Source organism: Cyprinodon tularosa, unplaced genomic scaffold (assembly GCF_016077235.1).
Source record: "Cyprinodon tularosa strain WSP-4 unplaced genomic scaffold, ASM1607723v1 ctg293, whole genome shotgun sequence".
NCBI lineage: Eukaryota > Metazoa > Chordata > Actinopteri > Cyprinodontiformes > Cyprinodontidae > Cyprinodon > Cyprinodon tularosa.
The window spans coordinates 353,353-378,912 of NW_024039000.1; the positions used below are offsets into that span (position 1 = coordinate 353,353).

The following is a 25,560-nucleotide window of genomic DNA, read 5'->3' on the forward strand; positions in this document are numbered from 1 at the left end:
TGGAAGCAGAAGGGTACCAAAAGAAATGAAAAGAGACCCATAGATGGAAAATCTTCTACTCCTGGATTCAACAGCTCTAGACAAGTTTAGCAGTGAGGTTCAAAGAGCTTTTGGACAGAAGGTAGAAAGTAGCATCGATAGGTGAAACATGCCAGAGAAAAGAGCCACAATCAAAAAAGTAGACATATTTTTTAAACTCCAAGAAAGAATGGTCCACTTTCTAGATGGTAAGTTAGCTGTAGCATAAATTGCTGAAAACAAATTAATTGGTTTTTTAAAAAAAGGTTTCACAATAAACAGAACATCACAATTTCTAGGGCTTCAAACCAGTTAGGTTTATGGAAAAGTGAAAGAAGCTTGCCTTGTAATGATCCTGTTCTGGAATTAGCACAAGCTGAAGATGCAGTAAATTAGTTCAGTAGATGCAGCTAATGTTTGGAATCATTGTGTTTAGGGATGGAATCAAAAACCGTTTTCTGTTCAGAACCGGTTCTGTGTGTTCCAATTCCATGGCACTGTTTGGCAGCTCGCTTAACGATTCTCTTAAGGTTTCCAGGCAGCACCAGAGCCTAGTTCTGGGCACGACTTGCGTCACGTTTTTAACGCAAGTTACGCACACTGCATTCAGTAAGCGAGTACAACGTGACCAGGCGTAAGTCTAGAAAAGTCCCATCTGGTAAAACCGAACAAAAGTTTGGATGTAAACTGGCAATTACATCCGCGGGAGGAAATACATCCAACATGCAGAGACACCTGTGCACACAACATGGTATACATTTTAACGTAGCATGGAAGGCAACTCTGGTGGTAAGTAGCTAGTTTTATATCACTGGCTGTGCTTAATGAGGTTCCTAGTAAATCATAGGCCATTTCTGGAAAAAAAACAATTTCCTGCCTCTTCTTGGGGTTATTAAACCTGCTACGACTTTGCTCTGCAGTTCAGGGATCAAAGAAAGGTGACACTTGTTTATTTAAATCAGAGGGAGATGAGTTTATATCCCGAAATTTTACAGTAATGCTTTTTCATTAAATGCCTTCCCCATTAGATTTAGGTGACTGTGACGAGACGGGTAGCATGGCTGGCTCAGAGGCTGGCAGCGCCCGTTCACTGCCTTCTGTTTTCGCCGAGGCAGGCAGAAATAGAACGTCCCAGGCAAAGGTAGAGGAATGTCACCGTGCACTTACCAAATTCATTGTTTCACAGAATCGATAAGAAATTGAATCGTTTCACAGAATCGATAAGGGAATCAGAATCGTGAAAATCTTATCAATTCCCGACCCTAATTGTGTTGCTGCCCTTTATGAGAACGTTTCTTTGACGCATATCTCCAAAGTCAACCTTTTTTTTTTTTAGAAAAACCCTTTCATGGTAATCATATTCAGTTTTTTTTATTCAGTAATAACCCTGGAAAAAGACATACAGGCAAGGGGTCATAGATGTATAAAAAATTAATATAATTTGATTCTATAACTTTTTGTTCCATACATTTTTATAGTGGATTATTAAACAATGTACTTCAATTTAGCTGCACAACCCCAACCAAATGCAGGATTGTAGGATTTTGCCTCTTGTTTTATTGTTATTTTTTTCCTGTTGTTTCTCCTCACTAAATCTTACATAATGTATATTACTTGCTGCTGTTTGATTTATTCTTGTTGCTATTTTTTTCATACTTTCTTTCCCTGAAATCCAAAATTATATCACCTCCCCCAAGTCCTCATCAACCCTCTCCCCCTCCTCCTTTTTACCTTCTGAACACCCTCTCGTCTGTGTGTCATACATAATAGGCCCAGTGCAGGTCTACATGTTTTACACATGGGAGGAACTCCTGTGTTTTTTAATACATTTTTAATCCTGCCATTTGATGCCCCCCTTGTCCAGCATAATTTGTACTGACTGCTGAACATAATCAAAGGACTTGTACTTGCTGCTTCCTTCCTCTGCTGTTTTCTTCTAAAGAAATGATTGTTTTTTATAACCCCCCTACCCCACCTCCACCCACCAACCCCTCCGACCGCCCACACACATACAGGCACAAACGCAACTCCACTTCCCTTCTACATATACCTTGGTATGTTTATTTTTTTATATGACAGTGGGATTTTGTAAAAGCAATAGCTGTTACAAGTCACTTATAAGATCCCTTTCCTTGTGCAAACTTATAGGTACTTTTGGGGACCAGTTTTTGGGGGGTGAACTGGGCAATCATATAGCCTGGTATTTATTACAGGCATATAAACATATCTTTAGCCACTCCTTGCAAATGGATCTTAAACAGAGCAGTGATCTAAGGTTGATTGTCCCAACTGGGCCAGACTTTATAATTGGTACCACTTGGTTCTTATGATGAAAACAGGCCAGATTTAAACACTAAATCTACCTTTTTAAAAACCTCCAAAACCTCAGTGTATAGCACTAAATGGTTAACTCATATCTTTAACTTGCTGATTTAGCAATAAAATGAACATCACTCTTAGAAGTGAATGGGTTTTTGTTTTACTTTTCATTTGGGTTCTGCTGACTTGTTCCTCTTTTACTTTTATGTTTACTTTCTTATAATAATTCCGATCCTTTTTCTGGAGCTTCATTCGTCAATGTCACAGTGAGGCTGGTGCCCATCTGCAGCAGCCTATAAGGGAAAGGCCTGGTACCCCCTGGACCAGTAGCAAATACTAATATGTTACTGTAAATGTAACCACAAGTTATTTAACTAATAACTAATTTAAAAAAGATAATTTATCATTGATTTTTTTTTTCAGAAACTAATGCTTTAATTTGGAAATCCATTGTTTTTCTTTCAAACTTTGTAATGTAACTACTGTGACTTTTACCATTATGTAAAATGCTAGTAGATGTGTTTTCATAATTCTTGTTTGACATAAAATATTTTTGTTCATTTTGTTTTTCAGTGCGAACGCTGTGCACCACTCTACAATGACAAACCCTTCAGGTCAGGTGATCAGCTCCAGCCTATGAACTGCAGACTCTGTCAGTGTTATGGTCATGCTGTTTCTTGTCATTATGATGTCCTTGCTGACGAGCATCCACATGAGCACTATCGTGGAGGAGGAGGAGTCTGTGACCACTGCATGCACAATACTACAGGTGCCCTCTCTTTTGCAAAATTTAATGAATCGTAAAATAGAAATCATATTTTTAAAATATTTTAAATATAACAGATACAAAACAAATATGAATAGAAGCCTTGTTCATTCCAAGAGATTTTATTAAAACTGCTTTACACAAAGATGAATAAGAAGTAAAATAAGGACAATGTGATTTTGTTAATTTAATTTTCAACTCAATACTTTGTAGTATAACCTTTGTTCGTAATGACAGAGGCCAAATGTTTCCCATTGTCATGATTTTATCTAAAGCTCGGACCCACATGCAGTGAAGCCAAACATAGAGACACAGAGTAAATGTTTGAATGGGTTTTATTGAAGAGTATTTTGAGTTCGGTGCAGAGTTCCTCCGAACTCTGCTCGGCTGGGAAACTGGAAGACGAGGGGAAGACAGACTATAAGATTAAGGCTCAGTGGGGAATTTGAGTTGTTAATCTTGAAGGAGAGGATTTGTTGCCACTCACATTTCCAGAGAAGAAGAGACACGTAGACTCAAGTCTGTGTGTTGGTCTTCCAGAGTTTCATTGATTCGGTGGAGGGCGAAACAGGGTTTACCCAGAACTCGGACGGAGTGGAATGATGCAGCCCCTGGTTGCAACTCAGTTTTCCTGTGGTACTTGAACGGGTCGTGGTGAAGATGACTTCCTTACTCAGAGAGAAATCTCAGCGTGCTCAAAGGTGGCTGGATCCAAACCTCCTGTTTGGAATCCGTCGCTCAGTGTAAGACTTAGTTGATCCCACTTGGGAGAAGGTGGTCCGAAAAGGTCCAGTTTGCAGGAAGGCTTCCTGCCAAAAGGCAAAGAACAAACAAAGTTAAGACTCAGGGAGAAACAAGAGCTCAGTAAAACTCAATGTGATCTCAGCTTGGCTAGAGAACAAAAACTCAAAATGCAAAAACTCAGATTAGACTCAGCATAGGCTTGGCTAGAGTACCCCAAACTGGCAAACACTCTGGCGTCTGTAGTGGCAACCAGCAGCTTAAGAGCAGTCCGGTGATGAGGCAACAGCTTGCAGGTGTGTGAGGAGGCGAGCCGGAGCCAGGCGCCTCCTGGTGGTGGAAGGGAGAAACACAAAAGACAAGACAAACAGACGAACACAAAAACTGGGATCCTGACACCCATTTGTAAAGCAGTCCCATGTTTCCGTCACCATGCTTTATTTTAGGTATGGTGTTCTCAGGATGCAATTCAGCATTCTCCTTCCTCCAAACATGACAAGTTAAGTTTGTGCCAAAAGTATCTTTTTTGGTTGCATCCGACTACATGGTATCCTCCACGTCCACTTCTTGATCATCCATAACCATTCTGGAAAACTTAAGAGGGGCCTGGAAATATACTGGTTTAAACAGGGGACACCCCTTGCACTTCAAGATTCGAGTCCCCCATGGGGGGTTGTGTTTTACTGATGGCAGCTTTTGTTCCCAGACTCTGCAGTTTTGGGATTTTTGCTCACTGTTCTCATGCTCATTTTGACCCATTGGTTAATAATAAAAGGCTCAGTATTTCTTATACCTATGGTTGTAGACTGTGATTCTCTGTTTAAAGGAACTAGAGGCAGGAGGAGGAAATTAGAGTAACAAGTGACATGACTGGCACTGTCGGTAACTGCACTCACTAGACTAGCGGACACTGGAGAGCACAGAAACGCTTCACAGATAGGATATATTATAGCACTGCACTGGTGATCCTGTACGCTGTTTACAACGTGACGCTTTACTTTAAGTCCATCGCATATATTTTGTGACAGCAACAACCACCATGTTCAGCGACGAAGTAAATAATGTTAATTTTAGTGTAACTTTTATGTTGGCTTCATCTATTTTTAGCCATGTCAGCATCAGTATTCTGTCCCAAATCCAGCTACCGTTCCCTCCACGAATTGAGCTTGTTTCCGATATTTGTCCAGGTGCCTGCCCCGCTTCATATTTTTGTTTCAACTCACAAGATGCTGCTGATAAAGTCTTTTTTTTTTGGCAGTGTCGCTTTTAGTGGACTTTGAGTATATTGTGGTTGTTTGCTGGCTGCAGATTAAGCCAATAGTTGTCCTTGCCACTGTTTTAAACAACAGCTTCTTCTACAGTTGCTTCCAGTACTACCACTGAAACAACCGCATCCTAAACTGACCCCAGATTGTAGCGTATTTTGCAGCACACATCCTATTCTAGGCATAGAGAGATACATGGATGGGCTCGTTGGCTTTGGTTTGTAACGCCTAATCACCCATTAGTATAAAAGAAGCTGGACATGCATGTGTATTGTTTCACAATTCCTGCTCCTAGTTCCTTTAAGTACTACCAATGGATCAACATTTGTTTGACAGTCCATACTGTGAAATAAGTAATAAAAGTATGTTTGATTTGTACTGTCTCAGGTCCAATATCTGTATCGGCCACAACTTAAAGCGGCAATATAGGTATTGTATTAGAAATAAAAAAATTGGATGGGAATGTCAGGAGGACCCTATGCTAAGCATTCTGCTTCCTTTTCTTTCATTCTTCCTTACTGGCAGATTATTCAGACAATACTTACAGACAATTCAGATGGAAAATATTGCCTATTGGTCCTGAAAGCCTAAGGCTTTAACTAAAGAAGCTAGAAGGAAATAGAATAGAAAATCCTTTTATCCCACAATAGGGAAATTGTGTTGTAAAAGCAGCAAAGCGACAGGCATTATAGTAAAAGAGTAACACAAGTATAGACATTAAAAATTCAATTTCAATTCAATTCAATTCAGTTTATTTATATAGCGCCAAATTCACAACACATGTCATCTCAAGGCACTTTACAGTTCAACCAGATCATACAGTCAAATTGATACAAAGTTTACTATCTAAGGAAAACCAGTTGATTGCATTGACTCATTGACTCAAATACAATCCCTCACACTAAGCATGCTTGTAGCGACAGTGGAGAGGAAAAACTCCCTTTTAACGGGAAGAAACCTCCAGCAGAACCAGGCTCAGTGTGAGCAGCCATCTGCCAAGGCCGACTGGGGTTCAAGGAGACAGAAGCAGAGATACAAAAAGCAGCTGTAAAAGGCGGCCCCGTCCAGGAAACACACAGCCAGGCAGATGAGCTCCGAGCCAGCTCCCATGTCAGAGAATTAAAGAGCACATCCAGCCAGTCACAGTCAGAGAAACAGGACTACACTGGAAAACAGGCCGATCTCCAACATCTATAAACAAGGGTGTTGATGGAAGCAGCACAGCTGATGTTTCTTTCCAGGATGACGTCACAGCCAAACAGGAACAGACGAGGCAAAGCTTCTATGAGGAAAAGCAGAGAGAGCAGAAGGTTAGAGATTGAACTAACAGATTCTGCAGAATAGGAGAACAGAGAGAGAATGAAGCAGAATGATGAAATGGGGGTCCCTATGTCCTCCAAAAGTCTAAGCCTATAGCAGCAAAACTATAGAGATAGCTCAGGATAACCCAAGCCACTCTAACTGTAAGCTTTATCAAAAAGGAAAGTTTTAAGCCTATCCTTAAAAGTAGACAGGGTGTCTGCCTCACGGACTAAAACTGGTAGTTGGTTCCACAGGAGAGGAGCCTGATAACTAAAAGATCTGCCTCCCATTCTACTTTTAGAAATTCTAGGAACCACTAGTAAACCTGCAGATTGAGAGCGAAGTGCTCTGTTAGGAACATAAGGAACAATCAGATCTCTGATATAAGATGGAGCTTGGCCATTTAAGGCTTTATATGTGAGGAGAATTTTAAATTCTATTAAGGATTTAACAGGAAGCCAATGAAGAGAAGCCAGGATAGGTGAGATATGATCTCTCTTTTTAATTTTCATTAGAACTCTGGCTGCAGCATTTTGGATCAGCTGAAGGCTTTTAACTACAGTTTGTGGACTTCCTGATAGTAAAGAATTACAATAGTCCAGCCTTGAAGTCACAAATGCATGGACTAGTTTCTCAGCATCACCCCTGGACAGGATATTTCTAATTTTTGCAATGTTCCTCAGATGAAAGAAGGAAATTCTAGAAACCTCTTTGATATGGGATTTAAATGACAGGTCCTGATCAAAAATAACACCAAGATTTTTTACTTTATTATCTGAAATCAGTTTAATCCCATCCAAATGAAGTGACTGGCTAATCAGTTTCTTTTTCAGAGACTCTGGTCCAAAGACTATACCTTCTGTTTTGTCTGCATTCAGAAGCAGAAAGTTAAGAGTCATCCAGGTTTTTATGTCTTCAAGACATGCCTGTAATCTATGTAATGGGTTAGCTTCATCTGGATTTATACACAGATAAAGCTGGGTATCATCAGCATAACAGTGGAAATTAATCCCATGCTGTCTAATAACTCTACCAATTGGGAGCATGTATAAAGTAAAGAGAATTGGTCCTAGCACTGATCCCTGTGGTACTCCACAGGTAACCTTTGAGCGTGTTGAACATCTATCATTAACATGAACAAACTGAATTCGATCAGATAGATAAGATTTAAACCAGTCTAGTGCTGTTCCTTTAATTCCAACAAAATATTCAAGTCTTTCTAAAAGAATATTATGGTCAACTGTATCAAATGCAGCACTAAGATCCAACAGGACGAGCACAGATACAAGTCCATTATCTGACGCCATGAGAATATCATTAGTAGAGCTGTTTCAGTGCTATGATGAGCTCTAAAGCCAGACTGACACTCTTCAAAAAGTTAATTATGGTGTAAGTGCAAACTTGTTTGGCAACTACTTTCTCAGTAAAAGTGTATATACATAAAAAAAGCAGAATAACGTGGGAAAAAAAGGTTAAAAACATATTACAATACAAATAAAAATGTTGTACACAATGAGCAAAAAGAAGTTTTGTGCAGTCCCTAAAAAATTAATAATAATCAAAATTTACAACTGTGGACATTTTTACAGTAATAAGAAATAGCAACAGCAGAGATGTACAAAATGACAGCAGCATGCTATTTAAAGTGACTATCACCTATGCAAAAAGATTTGTATAAAAAGTTCTTTAGCTTGTTAGGAGCAGTGATAGTTATAAAGTCTTACAGCTGCTGGCAGGAAGGATCTGTGATAACGCTCCTTTGTGCATTTATGGTGCAGCAGTCTGTCTCCAGTTCAGCAACAGTTCCATGTGTGGGGTGAGAGACGTTATTAAAGAGAGATGTTATTTTTGTTGGTGTACAGCATGGGTGCAGCATTTGAGAATTCTTAGTGAAAGAGACTTCATAAGCTTGGTGCTTCTGTGCTGATAACTGCGCATCTCATTGACTCGGTTACAAGAGCTCTTTCCTGTTTTGCTCATTTCACTCTGAAAAAATGTTGGAGTAAAGTTTCATCTCATACTTCCAATATTAATCATTTAAATATTCCTGGATTCAAACCGGGACATGCCGAATAGAATATAAGCAAAGGTTCTTTTATTTTGATAATTTTACAAAAAAAAAAAAAAACTTATATCATTTTTTCCTCCTTCTTTTTCTCTTTTGTCACTCTCATCATAAGGAAAGAACTGCGAGCAGTGTGTAAGTGGATTCTTCAGGATGCAGGAATTTGATCCAACCTCAGCTCATGTGTGTCAGCCCTGCAACTGTAACCCTGCTGGAACTGTCCAAGGTACCGCAGAGTGTGCCCAGGTACATACATGCTGCCCTTTAAATTCAATTCTCAGAAAGTTGTTGATTTGTATACCTTATATTTCCTTTGTATCTCTTCATCTCTCGCTGTCTGTGTCATACAAAGGTTGGAGGACAGTGTCACTGCAAGGTTGCAGTAACAGGCCGTCAATGCACTCATTGTTTGCCTGGTTGGTATGGTCTCGATGCTACAAATCCAAATGGCTGCACATCCTGTAACTGTAGTGACCAAGGAACCATGAGCCCCTCAACAGTAGAAGTTTCCATCTGCAACCAGGACACAGGGCAGTGCCACTGTAAACCCCATGTCACAGGTAAATATTTGGAAAATCAGTAAGTCATTTTAGGAACCTGAGTCAAGATTAATGAAAATTAAATTATAAAATTGGGGAAAATATAAATTTTTCTTGATATTATACCAATGCAGTTTCAGATACTACCCTGAATGCTTACAGAAATGCTTTGGTTTGTTGAGTATATATGTACAAGAGTTGGAATTGGCTCATATCCGGACTTTGGAATGGAGAGTTGGGAATATTTTTTTCTACAGCAGCACTGATCAACAAGCATAACAAAGTTACTTTTTAACAACAATGTTAGAAGCAGTTTGGAACACAGAGAAAATAAACTAACAAATGTAAAAACTATACAGCACATCAAAAGGGAATCACAATACTGTTTTTTTTTTTTTTTTAGCAATGGTGTCAATTCTGTATCTACACTTGTTAACAAGGAGAGGAAAAACACAAACAAAAAATATCTAGTCCCAGAAGCAGGTTGACCCAAGATCTTGACAAAACTGAACTGATAACTTCTTGTTAAGAATGTTACCGTACAATACCATACCAGCTTTATTTATGAAGCACTTTATACACCGGACAGGACCAAAGTGCTGTACACAATCATAAAATACAATGCAATTATAAAAATAGAAAAGATAGAGAATAAAATACATATTAGTATACATACAGAATAAAACAAAGTGAAACCTCTCAAATTGTGCCAAAAGCCAAGGAAAAAAGATGAGTCTTAACAAGGGACTTAAAAATAGCAAGAGAAGAGGCCTGTCTTATGCTCAAAGGCAGATCATTCCATAGCTTAGGAGCTGCCACAGAAAAAGCACAGTCCCCTCTGAGCTTGCATTTTGTCTTTGGGACCCTCAGAAGCAACTGATCATGTTATCGCTAAAATTGTTTCAAAACAGATTTGGTATGATGCTGGAGAAGACGATACCTTTAGTTACTTAAGGTGAAGCGCTAATCATGGATAGCTAGTTATGTTTGCTTAAATGTACTAATGAACAAGCCAAGCTTAAACATTACAGTATATTGTAATTAGTTTAACACAACAACCCATTATACTTCTTTAGGCTGTTAGAAAAAAAACATGCCAGTGTTTTAAGTAATTTAAAACACTTATTTTTTAAATTCTATTTATTATGTAGAAATGGCAAAACAAAGCTTTCTCACAGTCTCTGAATTCTCTCAGTGCACAAGTTTTCATTCTTACCTGCAGCCCTCTGTCAACCAGTACCTATCAGCTGAGTCCGCAAGGACAACCAAGCCTAAGCGCCTCCATCTTTAGTCAGGCTGCTTTCATGTTGTGTATGTAAATCCCTTTATTGTCCCACAATGGGAAATGAACTCTCTGCAGTTAACCCATCCCCTTTGGGAGCAGCGAGCTGCCAATAAGGCTGATTTATACTTCGAAACTAGGTCGTCTCCGTAGGTGTCGCAGTGAACAAAAAGATGTCCCCGCCCCCTCCGCAGACACTCTGCTGCACCTCTCCCAAATTGTAGGTGACTGCAGACATTGCCGCAGACAGGAGGCCTGGCTTCGTTTGTTTTTATTACCGCAATTGTGGAAAACCACTCGGGAAGTTTTACCACCTAGAAGAGCGAGGTGCACGAGACCGCTGGGACCCTTTTTCCACCTGGATCTCCATTCTTTTTCGCCGTCATGTCCCTCTGTTGTTGGATAAACGTGCCCCCACTTCCTCACAGCCTCGACTGTATCTAGACCCAAAGCATATAGGGCAGACCACGCTCAAAATTGAGCATAAATAAAAAATGTCTGCGTCAAGCTGACTGCGGCTGCGGGGAGTATAACCAGCCCTTTACAGTATGCAGCGCCTGGGGACCAGTGTGGGGTTAAGAGTCTTGCTCAGGAGCCCAGAGTGCAGGCTGTCGAACCGGGTACTTGCAACCTTCTCAGAGCACAAGCACACTTCTCTAACCACTAGGCCCCCATCTAACACTAAACCATCTTGAGTGTTTACCACAGAAATGTGTCTTCTGTTTCCCACCAAGACAGGCATGGATGTAATTTGTGATTAAAATATCTATGCAGTGAATTTTTTTTTTCCACTTCAGTTATAACTACTTTGAGTGCATACAATTAATATTTAGTTCAGATTCATATTAACTGCGTTTGTAATGACAACATGCCAACTATCTTATCACTGAATCTCCTATGTAAACTTGAGCAGTAACATCTTTTAGTGCCAATGAGTTTTACTGGTGTGCTCAAAACAATAGTAAATTTCTCTATTACTTTCCTTAGTTGTCCAACAAGTTTTCCCTTAATTGATACATATGGGTTTTTACTGACCTGCTCAAATACAAAAAAATATACACTAGATACTCATTATAAAAAACAAGTATGCATATCCATAGACACTGATGAACACTCACACCCCTAAGTGTTTAGGTAGCCAAAAATAAACAGGCTTTTCTACTAGCGCTGCTTTCAGCCGTTGTGCCTCTCTTCTTGATAAATGGTTTCACTCTATCCCCTGTGTGTCTTTGAAGACCAGGCTCATATGAAATGCAAAATTGGCCATCGGTTTTCAACTCACCGCATCATGCTTATTGCTAAGCCTCGCTATCAAGGGCCCCTGTTGTGCGTGTGAGTCTGTGCACATGCATTGTTGGTGTGTTTTTGTAAGAGATGGGTGTGTTGGAGTTTATTTATTTTTCTCTTACTCTGTGTTGCATGTTCAAGTGTTTGAACATAAAAATGTTTGTGTTTGTACATGCACATGTATGTGCACAAATATGCCATCAAGGGCTTACTTGGTATTTAATTCTCTAATTCAGTGCCAAGTTGATTAAAACAAACTGCTGCAGCTCCTTGTATTTCTTCACACTTCTTCTTACAGCTCCCTTTTTTTTTCTTTCCTTGTTTGTTTGGGTGCTCCCACAGGTATTTTTCAGAAATGAAATTTGATTATGGCAATTTATTACCGCCAAGCTGATACTTTGTGTAGAGCAATGGCAGGCACGCTTCAGAAGGATAGGATTGAAATGTGTGCGCATAAACTTCGATACACACATACTGAAAACTGTGTACACTCATAACAAGGTGCCAGAGTGCAGTGTGTTCATAATAGTGTTTGAAATGGTGATGCATGAGCCTGTTAACCAGCTGGCTCCTGATAAAAAGCATGGCCAAGTTACTGAAAACACATATGCAAACACACACACGTTTACTGGGGCAACTTTAGACAAAATACGCTGTTTTATTTTTATATAACTTCATTTAACACACATTTTTTTTTTACATTTTAACTGTTTCTTTTATTTACCCTCCGTCTTTTACAGTAAGCTATTACGTCAGAACTTTTGTTTTGTATTTTGTTTTTAATAAGAAATCCTGTTCCTAAAATGGAACAAGTTGTGTATAACTTTTTAAAGTTATACACAAACTTTGTACCAACTTTGTTATACACAAACAAAGATTAGAAATTATATTTCTAATCTTTTAAAGTGGGATTGGGTGTTTAAGCATCAGTCTAGATATTTACCACATATAAACTAAGCTGTGTGTATAGATTTCTCCAAACACAGACATATATCGTCATTGAATAGTTATTAAAAATGACCCATGGAAAAAAAAGATACCAGTATCTACAACTCCATTAAAGTGGGTGGGTCAGGTGCAGTACAAGTGTTGGACACAAACACCTGCCCTAACACAAATATAGTAGTATGTTTTCATTAATCTCTGTGTGCACCCACACATTCTTAGCCACCCACATATGAACACATGCTCCCTCATAAATGACTGTGGTGACTGCATTGCCCCAGGCATCCATTTAGGGACAGATTGCCTGTCATAGAATACGTATGGTATATTCAAATAAGCCTTGCACACACCCACGCTGCATATCATAATTTAACTAGTGTTAAGGCTTTTTTGCATAACATTGCTTTTTACTGCTTTCTGATTATTAGATACAAATATGAGAAGAATGTTGAGAGTTATTTTTTTTATAAATTAAACACATACCAATGAAAGTAAAAATTTACCTTGAAACATTTTTTTCTTGCATGGTTCTAAACTTGCCCTTAAATGTGATGAAATGTTTGGAATTTAAGGTATGATTTAGCTTGACTATAGACATATCTTATATATATATATATATATATATATATATATATATATATATATATATATATATATATATATATATATATATATATATATATATATATATATATTTTAGTCTTACATCTCACTATTCCCTCTTTTTCTTAATTCTCTCCTTGTACGGGCACTTCATTTATTTATTTATTTATTGCTCAATAAAATTAAGTGTTTGGCCTGAGGTAAGTGATCCATCATGAGCAGAGGGCCTGGCCCTAATGATGGCAGTTTTATTCACTCACCCACTATTTCTCTTGCTCTCTGAAACACACACAAACACACACATACTGGTCTGCTCAAAGAGGGGGCATTCAATAGCTGTTATTTTTATTCCTTCTAAAAATGTGCTAATTTTTGCTTTTTATCCAGGTCTGTCATGTGACCGCTGTGAGTTTGGATATTGGAACCTTTCCCACCCAGATGGCTGCATCCCATGTGACTGTGACCCTTTGGGTTCCCTCAGTCCATTTTGTGAGCCCAATGGGGGGCAGTGTGAGTGCAAGCCTGGGGTGGGAGGCCGTCAATGTGACTTATGCGGTAGGGGATTGTATGGTTTAACAATAGAGGGATCCTGTGCCCCCTGCAACTGCTCACTTGATGGGACAGTACCTGGGACAAACTGTGATCCATACACAGGCCAGTGTGTATGTAAGGTACGTATAGTAAAAAATTACAATTTCATTTTAAGTGTTTCATTGCAGCAAAACATTTTGGTTTTAAATGGAAAACTAATACTGATAGATCGTTTCAATTCAGAATGATATGCTTCAACTATTTATTCTCCTTGTAATATTGATGGTTATGTCCCACAGTCAAAATACAAAGAAATGCACCTTGTGAAATATGATTTTCACAAGAAATAATAAAGGAGGATTCCTAACAGTAATTTTAACCTGCAGAAACATGTCAATTTACCGAGCACTAGATGCATTGGGGTTCTTTTGTATAAGGCCGGGCATACACTGTACGATATTTTTAATTGTTGTACTCAGCTACGGCTCAAATTGTACGATGAAACCGCAGGGTTTAAAAGTTCAGAGCTCACTATCTATGTTCTTACACAGTGCAGTCCAACGCACTGATGCGATCCAACTGCTCACACTGAATGGCCAAAACCCACCTTTCATGTGGTCGGAATTGTCAATCCCGAAGAAGAAGGAGAAAAATTCCCTTGTTTACAGAAGCACAGTGCCCAGAGTTCTGGTAAATTGGCTCATATAAGCTCATACACTAGCAGCCATTCAAAATGGCCCCTCCCGGGTCAAATGCCAGCCAAATGGCAGCCCACTGCCCTGCAACTCCCAGCAAAATCCCCTCCATGAACCGATCATATTATTTTACTCTGACTCCAACCTTTCACTGACTTACAGGGTCTGACCAGGAGTTGATGCTTCTCTTTAGATCCTAATGTCCACCTATAATGACAGAAAGAATATTTCAGTACAAAGACTGATGTTTAAAAATGAATTGTAGGGGACCAGCCAAGGGCCCTTTAACGAAAGTGTGGAAATTTTAAATGGCTAATACTGTAGCTCTGCAGAATTTGCCCACAAACACCTCAGGAGGATCGGGTGAATTTCCAACATCTTTAATTTTCTCCCCACTGTACGATTCTTGATTGGATGGTGGTCATGAGAGGCCAATTTCCCCTCCTAACCCCTGTATACTACACATCGCAGGACGTACAATGAGGCTGAAACTCAACCCGAGCCAAAACATTCTCACATGAAAAGGGCAAAAACTCATACAGTGTATGTCCGGCTTAAGTTACTTCTTTAATTCAGTGTGACATATTGGGATTTGTTACACTCACAAGGCTGTACTTTCCCTGTTATTTTTCCAACAATTTACATTAAATTTTTTCTTCCATTCACATTTCTATTGATATCCTGTGAAAGAACAGTATGTAAACGGTCAGATTCTTGGTCTGGTTGACTGTTAGACAACTCTCAAGTCAGCGGCCTTCTCCATCATTGTGTATACCATAATGTGACAGTTCCTTATCATAATCCCTTTTTTTTTCAGAATCCAAAATTTCCGAGAAACTTTATTTTTTTGTTCTCATTACCTGTAAAGTTAGATTGTCCAGAAAAAGATAAATATATTGGTATGTTTAATGGCTGCAACAAAAAATTATTTTGCAAATAGATTAATCTGTTGATAATTTTTTTTGATAAAAAAAAATATCAGAGGTTCATTAAACAGAAGTTTAATGAACCTCTGATAGCCAGAGGTTCATTAAAGGAGACTTTTAAAAAATTAAACCAGGTGAAACTAAAACTTTTCCACTTGAGAAGTTCTGGTTAGAACATATTAACAGACAAAAATATAGATTTTTTTAATCATTAAATGTAAAATATTTATATATTTTTTTACATTTTTGGTGTAATTACTGCCCTTAATTTGATACTCTGTCAGCTAAAGGCATGTTTTAGACTTTCTATACTCCGGTTAATAATTAATCAGTCTAAGTATAATAAAAGTTTAACGCAGTGACAAGAACTGCAGACAATAAATAAGAGTAAATAGAGGACAAGCTATTAAATTGCATTAAATGCATTTTTTTTTATTATGAGATTAAGTGTATTTGCTTGATAATGTCAATGCTGCAGTTAATTTATTTTCCCTTATATCATCCATATTTATGATATGTATTACCTGCTCCCTAACTTTCTGTCCCCATCATTGATTTTTGTTTTTTTTATTAGGAATATGTAGAAGGCCATCATTGTGATTCATGTCGTCGTGGTTACCACACCCTTGAGCATCGCAACAGCCTGGGCTGCCTGCCGTGTCTATGTGACATCAGTGGAACTTTGTCAGAGGGTGTGTGCAGTAAGAAGACAGGACAATGCCCCTGCAAGGAAGGAGTCGAGGGAGCCCACTGTACCAGCTGTATTCCAAACTACTATAATAGTAGTTTGGACCATGAGAGTAAGAAAAGTCAAAACTGAAAACTGGATTCTCTGCAACATGTTAGGCCTTTTCCTTTTAACTAAGTTTAGAAGCTTCACTTTTATTGTTATAGTTTGATACTTTGTCACATAAAAACCTTGTTTCTATCTTTTTCAGGTTTTTCACAGGGCTGTGTGCCATGTATCTGTGACCCCAGGGGAACAGTGACAGGGTCAACATGTGACAGCAACACAGGGCAATGTGTTTGTATCCCACTGCGACAAGGAAAGGACTGCAGCAGCTGCCGACCTGGTGGGTTGAAAAAATGAATACATTATCAACAAGATTAAAAAGGAAATTAAAATTGTTTTTATATTTTTGTGTGAAAAATAGAATATAAATAATTCCAGACTTTGGGTTTTGGAAAGTTCAGGTTACTTATAATTTTTTCATATTTTTTAGTCTCTCTTTCAATTTTCTTCTTCTTGTTGCTCAGTTGAAACAAAAATGGTCTTTATTTTACCTAGTTGTTATCCTGAATCGTCTTATGTGATAAAGCATCAAGATACTTGTAATGGTGGATCTGAGAACAAAGGGCAAAACAACAAAAAACAAATAATTATCACTTCAATAAACGTTGTACCTCATAGAATATATTTTATTTAAAAAGATTTGTTTTATTTTATATTCTGCTAACACTGATGATCTAATTTGATCAGTACACAAGAACCAGAGAAATGTTGTTTTAAATGCACAAAGTCCTAAAAGCTCATGTCACCAGGATGTTCTTCTGCCGCTATTCAGTTCTGTTTTTCAATTTTTAAAATGTAGCCATTTTGTTTTAGTACCTTTCCTTTCTGGGACTAAATAAAAGATTTGTACTGCATATTCGAATTAGCCAACCTATCAAGTTATTTGACATTATGACACGAAACAGTTCACATTCCTACATCTTACTCGGACAAATGTTTTTGGACTCTGAGAAAGGCATCTGGGTGGCATCTGAAACAGATAGCCAAACCCTTTAGCTGAATCCTCTCAATGTGGAGGAGAAGCAGCTCCAGACCATGCCTGTTCTGCATCACAGAGCACCTCTCTGAGGGAGTACCAAGCTACCCTGCAGAGAAAACTCATTTCAACCGCTTGTGTTTGGGATCTTGTACTTTTGGTCATAATCTAGACTTTTTTTACAGTAGTTGAGGGTAGGAAGTGAGGCCATTTGGTTTAAGGCTCTATTCACCACAACAGACCTGTCTGTGTCTGCATGATACCAGCTCCGGTACCATTTATCCCTCTATTGATCTTTCTCTCCCTTTTCTCCTCACTTTCCAACCGGATACCTCTATAGACAATTGAACTCCTCCAACCTAAAGAGGACAAGCCAGATTTTTTCATGCAAAATACCATGGCCTCACACTTAGAGGAGCTGATCGTTATCCCAGGGGCTTCACACTCAGCTGCAAACCACCACCATGCACACTATAGGATATGTCTGTAGGGAGCCAGGTCACTTGAACTTCAAAAAGTAGGAATGAAATCCACTGGTCCTCAAACCAGATCCCCTTATTAACTGGACAGGTGACAGAGGACAGACGAACCTCCTGCTCTGTTTGTACAGTGACTGTGACCCCTAGTAAAAGGATCCCTGACTCTGTACTCCTGGAGCGCCTCCCACAGGTCACCATGTTGCACACAGTCAAATGCCTTTTCCAAGTAATCAAAACACACTTTGATTGGTTGGGCAAACTCCCATAAACCCTAGAGCACCCTGCAGAGGGTGTAGAGCTGGTCCATAAATGGTTGCTTTAAACTGTATTTAGCTGCACTGAAATACTTTTTCCTTGTATTAATGTAAGCCACACTGTTTAAAGTAATAAAGCTGTTCATTTTTGTTATGTGTTTCTTCAAAATACTGCGTGGCATGTTTGATTCCAAGATCAATTTAATTACTTTTAAACATATTTTTACACAGGCTTCTACCTCAGCCCAGATCATAGCATGTGTTTGGAGTGTGACTGCCATCCTATGGGAGCAATGCAACTTAGTTGTGAAAGCCAGAATGGACAGTGTGTCTGTGCTCATCCCTCAGTGGGAGGAAGACGCTGTGACCAATGTCGTGAGAACTTCTTTGGATTTAACCCTGGTCTGGGAAGGTAGGCTACACAAAATCTCTCTTATGTTGTTAAGAAACCATGCAAATATTCAGTCATTCATATAATATATAGTCATCCATACATCTTAAATTAACTGTAATGCTGATTTTTATGCTGCATTAAAACAAAAGTTATTAATTCAAATATCTATTTATAGAATGCAGTTCTCAAGGTACAATCTCTGGAGAAAAAAAAAAAATTGTAGAACAGTGAGCAGACAGATGACTTACACCAGTTAAGAACTGCTTTGACCTTTACTTCTCATGTTGCTACCTGCAGGCCATCTTGCATGCTCACAGAGCTTAAAATGCTCATCCACAAATAACCATTCATTTTGGACACAGTATTAAAAGGACACAGTATTAAACTTGTCCATACACACACTCTACAAGGTTTCATAGTAGATGGATTGACCACAAACTGTTTGACCAGTTGTCCACTCTGTGTGTGTACATTGGTATATTGATGCGTGTTTTAGCTGACCTTGTCTGATAGCTTTGGTTTCTGGTGTGGCTTCATTAGAGGTGACATCAGGCTGTGTCTGAGATCTTTCATCTGTGAAGAGGATGGAAAAGGAATGAGATTAAAACACGCATTTATGTATTGCTCACTATTTTTAAGATAGAAAAAAAAATTTTCTTAAAAAAATAGTTTAATGGAGCAAACCCTAGAACAATTGGTTTTCAATAATTTCATAATTATGATAGTTTTGTTTTCATACTTTAATGAATCCTTAGTTAACTATCTCTACTTTGAAATTGTACATAATATGAATAAAAATAAACTGGTCAATATTTTAGTAACTTGTTCCTTAAAGGTATAGTGGAGGATTTTGACGTACCCGCCCTCTCCACTTAAAAAAGAAATGCACATGCGAACCCCCTCTCGAGAGGGAATGCCTATTAACATGTGAGAGCATGGTCGGGCTCACTTCTCCTCATGTACACTCTGTTTAAAAGTTGCTGTTTGCATCACTCATACAAGCCAAAAGATTTGCACTTTTACCACTATATCAGACTCACCACCGTAAGTGGAAATGGGGACAGCCTTGTGTAAACATATCAGCAGAATGATTAGGAGGACCACTTATTTTCATAATCCACCTGGAAAAAGAACGTCCTCTATACCTTTAAATCTTAGAAGTTCCCAAACACTGAATTTGATTTCTGAATCCTGAAATGTTTATTTCATTTATTTATTTTATTTATTTATTTGTTTATTTATTTATTTGTTTATTTATTTCGAACACACAATAAAAACAATCAAGAAAGAAAAAAAAATTTGAATGAAACAAACTTAAGGATGAAAATATAAAACAAATTATTTTGCCCATGTGACATGCAAATTTTATATTTTCTGTTCGAAAAGGAGCAGGTAGAAGATACATCTTATAATGTCCTGCCCCTTTCCTACTTGTCAATTTATCATCAATTAACTGTCAAAACATCAAAAAACAAAAAAAAAAAACACTTGTTTCCATTCCACATGATGTTTAGCCATGTACAATTATTTTAAGTACTATTTATGTCATCAATTACATTATAGACTATTAAACAGTCATCTTATATAGCATATTTTGAAATGAGCTCGGTTTGATAAAGGGGATTGACACAGAACCAATGCACAGCAGGATTTTGCTTAAACATCGATTGAAAAGAGCTCTATTAGATGAAATAAGCTTGGAATATTGTTCAATAGCCTACCTGTATTTTAAACTTCTCTCCAGTTTTATCCCTGACCTGTCTCCTATGTTCTTTGATTTATGTATTACTATGTATTTTTTACCACTTATCCTTACCAAAATCTTCTTAACCTTTACAGAAGAGCTTTATTTATGCTGAGATTAAATTATAAACATGTGGACTATTTATACTAATTGAGTTAGTTCTGATGTAACTGATTGCACTGCATTTTATTGGGATATCAGAGTTAAGGGGACTGATTGTGAATGTACTGTAGACTTTAAAATTGTATTTGTTGAACAAGCCTTTTATCCTTTTTCTTTCCACTTCACTATAATGATGTACTACTATTCCAAGAGGTATAAATAAGATAGGCTCTATTTGTAATAAAGTATAAGTATAAAGATTATTTTGAAGTTTGATCTCATCATTGTTAACTCCAAACTTCGTTATAAAATCGGCCTTATTGGATTCTCTGTAATGGCATTAAAATAGCACAAACAATAAATTTTTAGGCTCATTGATGGAGGTAAGACTCGGTGAAATGTTGGTGTTTCTCCTTGGAAAAGGGAGTGAAGGTCGAGTCACTGTGGCATTTTCTGTATCAGAGAGTGTATGCTTGTTGGTGCACCAGTTGACAGGACAAATTTGCGCCTCTTTAAGAGACTCTGGCTTTTCACACTGCAATAAAAAAGGTGTACTGGTGTTTGTGTGTGAGAGAGAGAGGGAGAGAGACTTATAACATGTGAGTATAATATGCAGCAGAATAAAAACACACATCAATAATGTCTGTGAGTAGGTGACAGTAGCCTGGTTCTTACCGTGTCAGACTGGTGTGTTTGAGTGTGTGCTAAACGTTCTCCAGCACACAGAATGCACCACACGTTTTTGTGTGTTTGTAAAGGTGTAAGGTGGGTGGCCGTATACTAACCTACTGTCCTGCCCCTGTGGGGGTAACACCAAACCAGTGACCTAGACACAGACACCGTCAGAAAAATACATGCAGCCTCACAAATGGACACTCTTTGGCAACTCTGATGGGTATGAAGTTAATATCACAGCTATGAGGCGAGATGGATGGTGGTTAGGATTTCCCCTCACAGTGTTAAGGAGATGACCCAGCACTTCTCACTGTGAAGCACACATACAGTAGACACACACTCAATCTCAAGTCCTCTTTAAACATTTAAAAAGTTTCTTTTTTAAATTCAATTCTATTTCATGTTTATTCTGCAACATTTGGAGAGATGATTTAGAACCGTGATCTACCTGTAAATATACCCATGATGAGAAGTGTTATTAAAGATTTTAAATCAGATTTGGAATTTTCTTAGATTATTACCTTTCAGCTCCAAGCCACAAAAAAAAAACTTCATAATGTATTTTTCAGAGACACTGAATTTTGAGTTTTTGTCATCTACAAAAAGATCTCTCAATGTTTGTCGAGTCTGTATGATAGTTTCTCCTTCTCTTTCTGATTACATTTAGTATGGCAAGAAAATGCCTCATACTATTGTTCCTTTGAACTCATGTACTACAGCCTCATGGAAATGTGTGTTAGAATAACACAGGGTTTCCACAGGTCGTTAAAAATCATTAAAAGTCATTAAATTATTATTTTTTAAATTAAGGCCTTAATTGGCATTAAAATTCATAAAATTTTTAAAGTTGCATTTAAAATGCTTTATTAAAAAAAAGTTTATATAAACAATTTTGTCAGATATTATATCAGATATAACTGATTCCACGTGTTTGTGCGGAACTGCTTCCAGTTCCAAACATATATAAAACCGTATCTTCAGAAAAGAAGCTACAGGCGGAGAAAAAGCTAGGGTATGGGAAAATACAAATTTCAACAAAGGTGGCTGGAAAACGAGGATTTCGGGACATGGATATGTTTATGTGAGAATCATGGGTACTTGTTGATGGCATTAATTCAAAAAGCATTAAAAATCATTAAATTACAGTTACTCACTCCTGTATAAACCCTGTAACAATAGAAGTAGGGGACAGGTTGTAACAAACTCTACATCTAAGTTCTTAATTCTAAAAGTGGTTAGGATATCTCTAACATCAAAACTTTTTGGTCTGCTTTAAGATGATTGGAATTGCTTCCCAAGATTGTCTACTTTTCTGGTGGCAGGTATAAAAGCTAATCTGGACTCTAGTCTGAATTAGATAAGTTGTTTTGTCGAATTTATATATTATATTAATCCTGTTGTGCAATAGTGAGGGCATTTGAGATTGGGAAAAGGCACACCACTTTTTCTAAAGATGTGATTGTGGAATGTTTTATTGTGGGGAGGGGAACAAGAAAGTCTAATGTAAGCGTTCAGGTGTGACCATAAACAGGTTTTATGGTTTTGGGGTTTTTTGGGGTAATTTAGAAATTATTAACCTCATAAACATTAGAGAAGTTCTGAGACAGAAAGAACTTTGTTGTCCTTCACAGAACACTATGAACCCTTAAAGTTTACTGATTCTGTACTGAATGGGAAATACATTATCATAACTCTTCTTCCACTTCTGTTTTTCAACAGATGTCAGCCTTGTGCTTGTGACCCATACGGCAGTCTCAATAGTTCATGTGATCCAGACACAGGTGTGTGTACATGTAAGCTGTTGGTAACTGGAGATAAATGTGATTCATGCCAGCCTGGAGCCATTTCATTTGATCCAGAGAACCCCTTCGGATGCAGCAAAGGTCAGGTCAATCCGTTTTGATTTGACTGATGCAGTTTAGCTGCTTTTGAAATTAATATATTTTTATATTTCTCTGATTCCAACATTGTTTTGGTTTCTCTGTGCAGCCCCTTCCCAGCAGCCTGCACCACTTGGTCTGGCTCCTAGTTACTCCTCAATCTATCTCTCGTGGCATCCACCTGACTCCCCAAATTCACACAGACTCAACTACACTCTCATGAGGGATGGACTCTCAGTTCATACCATTCAAAGTCATTTTCCATTTAGTATGTATCACTCAAGGTTTTATTCTCCTTAATTTTAGTTATATGGCATGAATATTCTTGTCTTCATATTTTCTGACATAATTTTATATTCTTTTTTTTGAGAACTGGAATCCTTTGAAGATGGTAATTTGTTTCCATTTACCAACTACTCCTACTGGCTCATAACAGCAAATGTGGCTGGTGAGACAATAAGTGCATCAGCCTCCTACCAGACTTTAGGAGCACCTCCTTCTGCAGAGCAGCTTGTCTTAAACCTCCTTGGACGACCAGGTCCATACAGTGCAAGCTTTAACTGGAGCATACCGAGAAATGATAAAGGTCCAGTCCAAAGGTAAGGAATATGTATTAGAAAAAGCAAGCTAGCAAGTTAGTAATGGCCAATAAAAATAAAATCAAAACCAGCTGCATAGTAAGAGATCTTATCTTGAAGATCTTGATGCAGAAAATCACCGATCAACATTTCATTGTAAAATATCTAACAATTTAATTTGACATGTTTCATGTTCAGTGTTTTATTGTGATTCATTGTTCATATCAGGTGGGAAGTTCTACCCTCAATTGAACACAGAAGGTTTAGGTTTTTGTGCCAGTTTTTATACATCAGAGGACAGTTGGTGATTTCCTCATTATGATTCGCTCTCACAGCTACATACTAGATGGAGCCGGTCCAGTTTAAACAGAGAAACCGACACACATTGCAGAGTAGTAAAAAGCAAATTTGGGTTACAGATTTTGCTTGCATATTACTATTTTACTTGCGTACATACTTGCAATACTTGTGATAAATGAGGGTGTGGTTAACAATTTCTGCAAGATGCCAAGCATGAATGCTTAGAAAGTATAGATTTCAGCAATTGCAATATGAATGGGCAGTTTTGGTTTTTTTAATATCCAAAAATAGATATAATGCTTTAAAAACCTGGGTGGAAATTTTAGCTGAAGTTACTGTAAAGCAGGGTTTCTTAACCCCAGTCTTCAGGGCCCACTGCCCTTTCATGTTTTAGATTTGTCTACTCAAGCACACCTGACTCAAATTATTGCATTTCCTTGTCAACAGCAATCATATGCAGCAAAAGCCTGTTAACTACCTTTTTATTCAGGTCAGGTGTGTGGAGGCAGGGAAGCACCTAAAACATGTAGGACAGTGGGCTCTGAGGACCAGGGTTAGGAGACCCTGGTCTAAAGTATATATTGTCACAATAACTAATTCAATCTGCTATGTTTAAAATCTAAATTTAAAGATTGAGTTAGGTATTAAAAGGGACAGTGTGTAAGAAATCTACATTGGCGCCGCTTTTACAGTTAATTTTACGCACTGTTTTTTAAGTACGGTAGTTTCAATCTTGTGGATTACATGTTTTAGGAACCTTGTCAAACTTTGGCAAAGAGAAATATGAATAATTTAACCCCATGTATTAATAATATAATAATAATTAGCCCTAAATCAATCATGTGTACAAAACCGCAAGATGTAGGAAATGATGAAAATGTTCCTGTCGAAATATGTTCACCAAATGTGGGCTTATATTTTAAAGTTATTGTCCACATGTTTACATGTTTAGAATATTGTTTTTATACCCCATTTGGCCCCTACTGTACTATACTTGTGTATGTCTATAAATTACTGTAACATAGTGCAGTGAGTGACAGTGTTGTTCATTTTTTCTTTTAATTGCCTTTTTTAGGTTTGTTTTATCCTCAGTGGGGTCATCTAATGAAGCAGAGCCAGTTATTCACTACACAGGTTTATCTACAGAGGCTGTGGCTAGCGGTTTAAAGTCCTTTACGCAGTACTCTGTAACACTGAAGGTAGGTGTGCCAAGGAACCAGTTAAAAACAGCTTAGTATTTTACATTGTTTTGTTTTTTTAAAATATGTGAACCTTCTTTAATTAAAATCACAAGTTGTCTTAATTTACAGGCATGCTCTTCTGGCGGTTGCACCTCTGGCCCACCATTGTCTATTCTCACAGCTGCTGCACCCCCACAAAACCAGTCTGCTCCCAGAATCAATGCTACAGGACCTCATACGCTGCATGCTTTTTGGGAGCCCCCTAGTCAGCCCAATGGTAAACATACACACACACAATATACATTTAATTCAAAAACACATATTCATTAATTGAGTTTTTGATGTATTACAGCATAATATTTACGAAACGCATACAGAGTTATGTCAATATAAACGATGTAAATAAACACAACCTGCAGTAAAAACATATTTTTGACAAACAAGCGTACCCAATAGGCGAGCTGTTTACCTCTGCTTGCTCAAGCTGAACAGGAATGACATAACAATTCACAAAAACACAAACTCACACAAACTCTATACATACACACTGAAGTGGAAGTGCCTTTGGTAAATCCAGAGAGCTTTGTAATGGCTCTAAGGCTCTGAGGCAAACATAGCTGTACAATCTGAGTTTTTCCCAGTTTTCATTTCTCATCATTTTGCTGTTATTGATCAATCTCCCCCCAAACTGCTGTGAACTCGCATTAGATGTTTCGTTTTGTTTTCTGTGTTTTTCCAGTATTGGTTTAAGCATGTCTTCCTCCCTGTAATTATTTTTCTAAGATAAACTCAGTCTTAATGTGCACCTTTAATGTTGAATTGTTAAGATGGTGTTGATGGAGGAAAAATGTGTCTATTTTATTTAAGTAACGTTATGGAGGAGGTTTGCTTTGGTTTTATGTCTTTAAATGATGGGATAT

At 37.9% G+C, this 25,560-nt stretch overlaps 1 protein-coding gene across 1 annotated transcript in view; it reads left to right on the forward strand.

The window, feature by feature from the left end:
* The window catches only part of ush2a (Usher syndrome 2A (autosomal recessive, mild)), a 304,801-nt gene that overhangs the window by 50,772 nt on the left and 228,469 nt on the right, over positions 1-25,560 (forward strand). The window contains exons 13-24 of the mRNA XM_038291100.1: positions 2,911-3,106; positions 8,592-8,722; positions 8,829-9,036; positions 13,520-13,803; positions 15,859-16,084; positions 16,223-16,357; positions 18,018-18,198; positions 22,421-22,584; positions 22,691-22,849; positions 22,952-23,180; positions 24,535-24,658; positions 24,770-24,917. Coding sequence (XP_038147028.1) covers positions 2,911-3,106; positions 8,592-8,722; positions 8,829-9,036; positions 13,520-13,803; positions 15,859-16,084; positions 16,223-16,357; positions 18,018-18,198; positions 22,421-22,584; positions 22,691-22,849; positions 22,952-23,180; positions 24,535-24,658; positions 24,770-24,917 — 2,185 coding nt within the window. The remainder of the gene's footprint in view (positions 1-2,910; positions 3,107-8,591; positions 8,723-8,828; positions 9,037-13,519; positions 13,804-15,858; positions 16,085-16,222; positions 16,358-18,017; positions 18,199-22,420; positions 22,585-22,690; positions 22,850-22,951; positions 23,181-24,534; positions 24,659-24,769; positions 24,918-25,560) is intronic.